This window comes from Marmota marmota, unplaced genomic scaffold (assembly GCF_001458135.2).
Source record: "Marmota marmota marmota unplaced genomic scaffold, marMar, whole genome shotgun sequence".
Classification (NCBI taxonomy): Eukaryota; Metazoa; Chordata; class Mammalia; order Rodentia; family Sciuridae; genus Marmota; species Marmota marmota.
This window is the reverse complement of record NW_026000082.1, coordinates 35360851-35370177: the sequence shown is the minus strand read 5'-3', so window position 1 is coordinate 35370177 and position 9327 is coordinate 35360851. Positions and strand designations below refer to the sequence as shown.

Below are 9327 nucleotides of genomic sequence, written 5' to 3'. Positions count from 1 at the left end.
TTAATTTGGTCCCAGGCTCCCTCTGGTGGCAGAGCCAGGCCTTACACCTTAGCCCTACCACCCCAACCCCACCGAAGCCCACCAAAACAAGAGCCAAGAAAACAAACCACGCTGCATGGTGGAGAGATGCCAGCCCGAGTGTAGGGAAAAAGGCCAGTGGACAATCGTCACCCTGATCCCTGACCCCAAATATCAAGGTGCACAAAGACAAAGATACTTAGCAGCATATTAGAAAATAGCTTATGTTACAACAACAACAAAACTAAAAAACATTCCATCCCAGCGAAGCCTCCGGGGCTGGGGGAAAGGAGGTTCAGAGGACATGGACGGTCCAGATCTGGGATGCCCTGTCCTTGGCCAGTTCCCACAGCACCACGTGGTCCCGGTCATAACCTCGGCCACCTGGGAAGGAATGGGAGAGTCAGAGGTGGTCAGAGAAAGCCAGGACAATGCTGCCCACAGCTCCCTGCCATACGGACAACCCAGTTACCCTTCACATCCAGGATCCGGCCTTCAAACATCTGGCTGCAGATGTGGCCCAATTCATTGATGCTCCATGTCTGTCGCGGCAGACGGCTCTCGGCCCAGAGCACCACCTTGGAGCCTAGGCTTGGAGGTCCAATTACCTGCAGGCTCATGGTGGGGGCCACCTGAGGCCCCAGGAGGTCATGAGGCACTGTTTTCCCCATAGGGACTCTATCATACCCAAGACACCCTCAATACATTGGATTTGAATCTTGGTTCTTGGCAAGTCTCTTAATCCTTCTGAGTTTCTGTTTTCTTAAAGATAGAAATCCTGAATACTTGTTTTGTTTTGGTTGATGTTTGTTTGTTTTTGAGGGCTTCACATGAAAAACTATAAAAGGGCTGGGAAAATATTAGCTCCACTAGGACGTAGGTTTTAGCATCAGACAACCCCCCACACATTTATTGGCTGTGTGATTTCAGCAAATCACTTAACCTCTCTGTGCTCTGATATTCTCACCTATAAAAAGCAGAGTAGAACAGAACCTGCCCATAGCATTCTCTGAGGATCACAAGAAGCATTCATGCAAGGGGCTTAATATGGCACCTGGCACCCAGTCAGTATTCCCTCTCATTCCAAGTAAAAGGGGAAAAAAATACTCCAAAAAACAATGGCCTACAAAGACCTACCTACCCACCTCATCTCTTGCTCTCTCCGTCCCTCACTTCACTCAGCCGCTCAGGCAGCCTTCCCAATCCTAGAAAAACGCCAGGCAGGTTGGCATCTTGCCTGTGCCGATCCCTCTGCCTGGAATGCTCTTCCCTCAGACATCTGCACAGCTGGCCGTCAGAGCCTCTTGAAACTCCCTGTCCTCCTTCCTTGACCTACATTTTGCTCACTTAAGTCGTTTCTGTCCCTCCCCAGAGGGATGAGAGGGATAATCTTTAGGAGGATGCGTCTCTCTATCTTCCCACTGCCACAGTCCAGCACCTAGAACAGAGTAGGTGCCCAGGAAACTGTGGAGGGAGCCGACCATCACTAACAGGACAGCAGAGCTGGGGGCTTCCTTCTATGCATCTGGGTCAACCATGGTTTGGACACTGAGGCCCTGAGGACAGCATGACTTGCCAGGGGTCCGTGCCTGCATCCTCCACCTCCCCAGGGTCCCCGGGGTCCCGTTCCTGACTGGGCTACGATTCCCCAAGGCGGGCTTGCGGGTGCCTGGGGCCCGGGAGTCCCTTCCCAGCCCCACACAGTACCTGGTTCTTGAGCAGCCCGTCCTCGTAGTACCAGATGCAGCTGCCGCCAGCTCGTGGCTCGGAGACCACCACGCGGCCAGCCTTCATGTCCTCCACGTGGTCCGGCACCGCCAGGAACCCCCCCAGGGATGCATTCCAGAGGCGGAAATAAGCCCGGCGCTGGTGACAGGGGGAGGGCGAGAGTCAGGAGTCCCCCCGCAGGCATGGCCACCAGGCTCCCCTCCGGACCCGCTAGGACCAAGCTCGCAGTCCCTCCTTCATGCCCCCACGTTGCCTGACCCTGCTCCAATGTCACCTTTCTTTGCATACACACCGAGGGCACGTGGGCAAATCACACTCACTCACCCACCATTCTGTATGCACAGACGTGTGCAGAGGGACACACGGACATACACTCGTGGCCCAGGAGGTGACATGGAAGTTCATAGAAGACTCAAACATGCAGACTCACACACCCTAACCACACGCAGGGCCGCCCGGGCCACGCCACACCAGGTGCCCATGTTTGCTATCAGGACAGATGTGCGGCAGGCAGCGGTGCAAAACACACGCTTCCCAAAGAAACCCAGGCACACATGCGTCCTAAGGGGGGTGGTGACAAGGTGGACGCCAGGCAGTCCACAAGTCAGCAGGGGACCTAGGAGGGTGGTGACAGTAACAGTAGCCATAAGGGCAACCATGAAGTTCAGCCCGGGTCCCGGGGTCCATGCCCATTACAGATCTTCAGTCCTCAAACACACCATGATGCCACACGCCGTCCCCATTTTAAAGATGAGGAAACAGAGGTCCATGGAGGTACAGTACTCGCCCAAGATTGCAGAGCAAATCCTTGTCCACGGTCCTCGGACCTCATTTCCCCATCTGAAAAATTTCAGCGTTGGAGATCATCTCCGGGAGCTCCTCCAGCAAGGATGTCATTAGAGTGTGTGAATACTGGGGCGGCACCCTCGGACAGACACACCCCCAGTGGGCACAGCTGCCCTGAACCAGGTGTCACAGGCAGAGGTCACCTCCAGAGCACACAGGTCCTCGGCCACGAATGATGTCACAGGCCCAGAAACAGACACATACACAGAGCTCGTGGCTGTGCTGCACGTAGGTCAAAATGAGACCCACACCAGACAAGGGCCCAGACGCCCAGGTGCAGGCACCCAGTTCCCAAAGTGAGGGGCTTACTACTGGGGGTGGGACAGGAGACACTTTTCAGTCCTATGTGGAATAAAACACTTGGTTAGGGCTGGGGATATAGCTCAGAGTGCTTGTCTCGCGTGCGTAAGGCCCTGGGCCCTGGGTTCAATCCCAGCAACACATACACACACACACACACACACACACACACACACACATACACACACACACACACACGGAAAAAGGGGAAAAAAAAAACACTTTGGGGATTGAACCCAGGGACCACTGAGCTACACCCCCAGCCCAGTTTTTAAATTTTTATTTTGAGACAGGCTCTTGCCCAGGTTGGCCCAGGTTGATCCTCCTGCCTCAGCCTCCTAAGCAGCCCAAATCACTGGTGTGCATCACCACGTCTGGCTTAGAGTTTAGAGAAACTTTTTTTTTTTTGGTACTCGGAATTGAACTCAGGGGCACTCAACTACTGAGCCACATCCCCAGTGCTATTTTGTATTTTATTTGTATTTTATTTTAACTGAGTTGCTTAGTTTCTGAGGCTGGCTTTGAACTCACAATCCTCCTGCCTCAGCCTCCTGAGCCGCTGGGATTATAGGTGTGGGCCACCGTGCCCGGCTGGAGAAACTTATTTTTAAAAATTCAGTGAAAATGAACTTATCATGTCTATTAAGAAAAAATCAATATATATATATATATATATATATATNATCAGGGATTTAAAATACATCCCCCTGGGGCTGTGGTTGTGGCTCAGTGGTAGAGCACTTGCCTATAGATCGTGAGGCATGAAGTTCTCTATTGTCAGCACCACATAAAAAATAAAATAAAGGCATTGTGTCCACCTATAGCTATATATATATTCACCCCCCATATTTTTTGGCTGGCTCTGTGGCAGGCCTGTAGTTCAGCTACTTGAGCGGTTGAGGCACAAGGATCAAGGATTCCTTGAGCCCAGGAGTTCAAGGCAAGCCTGGGCAACACACCAAGACCCCATCTCACGAAAGAAAAGAAAAGAAAAGAAAGAGAGAAAGATAGATCGGGGTTCTTTTTACTATACTATTACAATTTTCCATTCAAACTTCATTTTTTTTTTTTTTTGGTACTCGGAATTGAACTCAGGGGCACTCAACTACTGAGCCACATCCCCAGTGCTATTTTGTATTTTATTTGTATTTTATTTTAACTGAGTTGCTTAGTTTCTGAGGCTGGCTTTGAACTCACAATCCTCCTGCCTCAGCCTCCTGAGCCGCTGGGATTATAGGTGTGGGCCACCGTGCCCGGCTGGAGAAACTTATTTTTAAAAATTCAGTGAAAATGAACTTATCATGTCTATTAAGAAAAAAATCATATATATATATATATATATATATATATATATATATATACACATACATATACATAAAGTCATGATCTTATGGATATTATTCCTTAAAAGGATAAAGTAAAATCAAAGTTAGAAAAAATGCTTCAGTAGATAACGGTACAAGAAGTGATAAAAGGGGCAGAAATTGTGACAAAGTACATCGGTGCTGAGCTTGGGAAATACAGACACACACCCACAGAGGCGCACCTGGGACAGTCGGTAGGGACCCGCTCACCCTGACGTGCTACCCACCTGCTTGATGGGGTAGAGGGAACCCACCCTCTGGGTGCCGCTGTAGGTCAACCAGTTGGTGATCTCACTGCTGCTCACCAGCCACTGGCGGCCCCTGAAGTCACTGTGCTCACACAACACCCAGCTGGGCCCAGGAGGTGCCAGAGACACAGGAACAGAGAGAGAGAGACAGGGGGAGAGGCGGGGCGTCAGGGCCATCTCCACCTCCTCTTCTCTCTGCTGGGACTCCTCTGCACGGGGCCAGGGTGCTCAGTGGAGAGGAGAAGGCTGGGAAGCAGATCTGGGGTGTGCAGGGCAAAGTAGGGTCCCAGGAAGTCCACGGGGCTGGGGGTCCAGGCCCTAGAACCAGCAATCCTCCTTCCTAGCTTGGTGGGGAGGACACCCTGGGTCCCCTGTCCTGCGCTTACTCGTCCCTGCTACCAGCCCCCACACCCCTGTGCTGCCCACGACCACTCACACGCCCCCCTTGATCCGCACGGACAGCACGTGGTTGTTGAAGCCCTCGGCCTGCAGGCTCCGCACCTCCTGGTCCAGCTCTATCTCCTTCCCCTCGAAGCACTCCAGGCCGTACAGGAAGATGGCGGGCTCTGAGAAGTGCTGGGGCAGGAGGAGGGGTGAGGCCACCGAGTCCAGATAACGGTCCCTGGACTCCCGGGTGCACACTGCAGGCTCCTATCCCTCCCAAGCTCGTTCACTGACTCCAGGATACTGCCAGGAGGTGTCCCCAGACCCTGGACTGTCACCAGGCAGTGAGGTGGGTCTCTGTGGCCAGGGCCAGGACTCCCCAGCAGGACTCTCCCTCTGCCTCTAGGGTTGCCTAAAGTGGATAGGGGCACTCACCAGGGGCACCTTCCGGAGAGAGCCCAGGATGGTGGACGACAGGCAGCCCATGGCCGTGAGAGTGGGGAACTCGCCCTCTGAGAGAATGTGCTGGTCTCCCTGGAAGTTCTTGTCATCAAACAGGATCCAGCTAGGGAAGTGGAAGAGTGGGGCAGGAGGGATTATGAGGCTACCCTGCCTAGGCCTGCCAGACAACCCTGAGGTCTAAGGATCTGATGGAATTCCCCCAGCCCAGGAGGCGTTCAAGGATGGACAGGCACCACAGCAGCAGGGACTGAGGTCAGACTTAAGAAAGGACTGGTTGAAATCATACTGCCCCTTTGGAAGAGAATTTGATAATATCAAGCAACACTCCATGAGAAATTTACCCAGCAATCCCACATCTAGGACTCTAGTCCAAGGACACCTTTAAATAATGATTGCATGACACCACTTGTTACAGCACTGTTTGCAATAGCAGAGTGGAAGCTGCCAACAACATCCATCCATAGGAGCCTGTTGAGTCAACTGTAGGGTCAGTAGTTTTTTGTATACTCACCAGATTGTACTAGGCTCCCTTTTGTGTAAGAAAATGGGGAAAGAAGAAAACAAAAACATATTTGTTTTCTATATTAATATACAAATTTACACATGAATGTATATTTGCATACATCTTCAAAAAGAAACAATAAATGAGCAAAGTAAATACTAAAAAATATTCTCTATAGGGGAAGGTAGGGGAGAGGTGGTAGGGACAGAGGTGAGAGCTTTGGAACTGTGATCCACAGGAGCTTTGTGTCTCCCCCACCCTCAATAGAATGGTATTTAGAGATGAGGTCTGTGGGAGGTAACTAGGTTTAGAGGAGGTTGTGAGGGTGGAACTCCACAACTGGGTGGGGATCCTTATAAAAGAGAAAGAGTCAGGAGCTCTGCTCTCTCTCTGTCTGCAATATGAGGACACAGCAGGAATGCATCCTCCTGCAAGCCATGAGGAGAGTCCTCACTGGGGAACTGAATTAGCCAGCACCTTGACCCTGGACTTGCCTCCAGAATTACAAGAAAATAAAATTTCTTTTTTTTTGGGGGGGGGAGTAGTGGTGGTGGTGGTGGTACTGGGGATTCAACCTAGGGACTTTCTCTACCACTGAGCTCCATCCTCAGCCTCAACCCTTTTTTATTTTTTTTATTTTGAGACAATGTCTCACTAAGTTGCCCAGCCTGGCCTTGAACTTGTGATCCTCTACCCCCAGCCCCCGGAGTTGCTGGGATTATGAGCATGTAACACTGTACCCAGTTAAATTTCTGTTGTTTAAGCCAGAGAGTCTATGGCATTTTGATATGGCAGTCCTGAGCTAAAAGAGACACCATGCAAATATTTTATGAAATTTTTTAAAAAAAAGAATTAGTTCTGGGAGAGTACTCAGCGGTAGATAACTTGCCCTGCATGGTGAAGTCCTGGGATCAATCCCCAGCACAGGAGGTACAACAACAACAACAAAAAAGTAAAAATGAGAGTGCCAGGCTTGGTGACACACACCTGTAATCCCAGTGGCTCAGGAGGTGGAGACAGAAGCAGGAGGATGGCAAGTTCAAAGCCAGCCTCAGCCAAAGCAAGTTGCTAAGCTACTCAGTGAGACCCTGTCTCTAAATAAAATACAAAATAGTGGTTTGCTCCTGAGCTCAATCCCTAGTACCCCACTCTCCAAAAAAGAAGAGTATTCCTAAAAATTTTAAATAAATTAATGACACTAACTATATATCAGATTGGTAACATAAGCACATAAAATAAAGATTATTTTAAACTTAAATGTATTTTAAACAGTGCATTTTGAATATTAAATGGTAGGTGAATGTTCTGAGGACAAAAAGAACTGTAAAGAAGTCTTGAGTAGCTTTCGGTGATTTTCACTATTAGTAGCAATCTTGGTATTTTAATTTTGAAACACCTAACAGTGGATTTTGGTCTCTAAATACGACTTCCCAATAAAAGGAACCAGAGTTCCTTGGGAAATGGCTGATACCAGGTTTGGTGCAAGAAATGAACAAAATGTTCCTGGGGCATCGTCCATGTTGTATCAGAAAAACAAGGAAGTTCTCAAAACTATTAGGATCATATCAAAAGGACCCAAAGGCAATTTGAAGGGGCTCTCATTAGCCAAAGATGGAACAATCTGAGTATATAAGGGAATTACTTAATTACTGCAATGGACTAAAGCATATCAGATACATCAAAATCCATGAGTTTGTTATAATACTTTAAAAAAATATTCTGTGGTCAGCTTGTAGGTTGCTGCTAGGAACCGATTTAGAAATTATTCTGAAAACTGGTAAAGAGAAAGAGTCAAATATTGATCTTTGTGAAAGGATCAAACTATACTGTCTATATAAACTATTTCAGATAGTCAAATAGTTGAAAGGGAAAGTTTTTTGTTTTTATTTTTCAGTAGTAGGCTTTTTGCCAAAACAAAAAGCTCCAAATCTAATCAAGACATATGAGAGACAAAGGAACAAGTTAAAAGACATCACCAGGAAGAAATCAGCCAAATATAGAAAATAGGAAACTGTATTATAAAGCAAATTATTGGGTTTCTTTTTTTTTTTTTCTTTGAGACAGTGTCTCACTAAGTTTTTTAGGGCCTAGCTAAATTGCTGAGTTGGGTTTTGAACTTGTGATCCTCCTGCCTTAGCATCCCAAGCTTCTGGGATTACAGATATATGCCAAAACACCTGGCTAAATTATTGGGTTTCTTCAAACAAATAAATGGTATGGAACAAAAAGGGGAAGATTGATAGATTTGAGGCCAAATCAATCAAATGCAGTGTGTGTACCTTATTTGTATCCTGGAGGAAAACAAAAAAACAAACAATAACCTGCTAAGTTCTCAAGGGTATTTTTAAGGCAAATGGAAAAATTTGAACATGGACTGGGTATTAGATAGTATTAACAAATTATGGTTAATGTCATTAGATATGATAAGGACATGTAGCTTTGTGGGGTGGGGAAGCCTTCTTATTAGAGACACATATTGAATGAAGGGTTCATCCATGAAATTTTATGTTGGATCAGGGATTTAAAATACATCCCCCTGGGGCTGTGGTTGTGGCTCAGTGGTAGAGCACTTGCCTATAGATCGTGAGGCATGAAGTTCTCTATTGTCAGCACCACATAAAAAATAAAATAAAGGCATTGTGTCCACCTATAGCTATATATATATTCACCCCCCATATTTTTTGGCTGGCTCTGTGGCAGGCCTGTAGTTCAGCTACTTGAGCGGTTGAGGCACAAGGATCAAGGATTCCTTGAGCCCAGGAGTTCAAGGCAAGCCTGGGCAACACACCAAGACCCCATCTCACGAAAGAAAAGAAAAGAAAAGAAAGAGAGAAAGATAGATCGGGGTTCTTTTTACTATACTATTACAATTTTCCATTCAAACTTCATTTTTTTTTTTTTTTGGTTTGTTTTAAAATTGAATGCCTCAGGATAGAACAGCGAAACTCCAGGAAGCTGGAGGTGGAAGAAAATCATCTGAAAGAGGGGCTCCTATCTTGCTCCAAGCACATGGATGACACACCCCGCTCCCCCAGTGCTCACCTGCCACCGTGGACTCGGCAGGATTGAGGCTGAAAGGCGGCGGGCAGAGATGCCTGGTCATCTTCGAAGGAGATGTGGTCGCCCAGGAAGTCGGGGCCGGAGAAAAGCTGAATCTGGAAGAAAAGAGGGGTGGAGATGAAGATAAAGGAGGGCAACTGAATGGGACAGAAGGAATGGCCAAGAGAGGGAGAGCTTTGAAATGAGAGAGGAGGGGATGGGTGCCCTGCCAGCCCCTGCGGTGCCACCTTCTTACCTTTGAGACAAAGTGCAGATCGTGCTCCCCAACCTGAAGGGAGGGACCAGAGTCAAGGGTCAAGAGTGGTGCTAACCTGCAGCCTCAGCTCCGAGGTTTCAACACCGCCCGCCGGGCCACTGCTACCCAGCTCCTCCAGCCGCCGCTAGCCCCGCCCCCTCCAGGGACCACGCCCCCAGG

General features: G+C 48.4%; 1 protein-coding gene across 1 annotated transcript in view; it reads right to left on the bottom strand.

Moving 5' to 3' along the window:
- Positions 1-217: 217 nt before the first annotated feature.
- The window catches only part of Crybg2 (crystallin beta-gamma domain containing 2), a 23225-nt gene continuing 14115 nt past the window's right edge, over positions 218-9327 (bottom strand). Inside the window, exons 13-20 of the mRNA XM_048782704.1 lie at positions 9148-9180; positions 8895-9007; positions 5324-5453; positions 4941-5080; positions 4484-4607; positions 1726-1884; positions 491-650; positions 218-402 (exon numbers count right to left, since the gene is read on the bottom strand). Of these exons, the coding sequence (XP_048638661.1) occupies positions 314-402; positions 491-650; positions 1726-1884; positions 4484-4607; positions 4941-5080; positions 5324-5453; positions 8895-9007; positions 9148-9180 (948 nt within the window). The 3' untranslated portion in view covers positions 218-313. The remainder of the gene's footprint in view (positions 403-490; positions 651-1725; positions 1885-4483; positions 4608-4940; positions 5081-5323; positions 5454-8894; positions 9008-9147; positions 9181-9327) is intronic.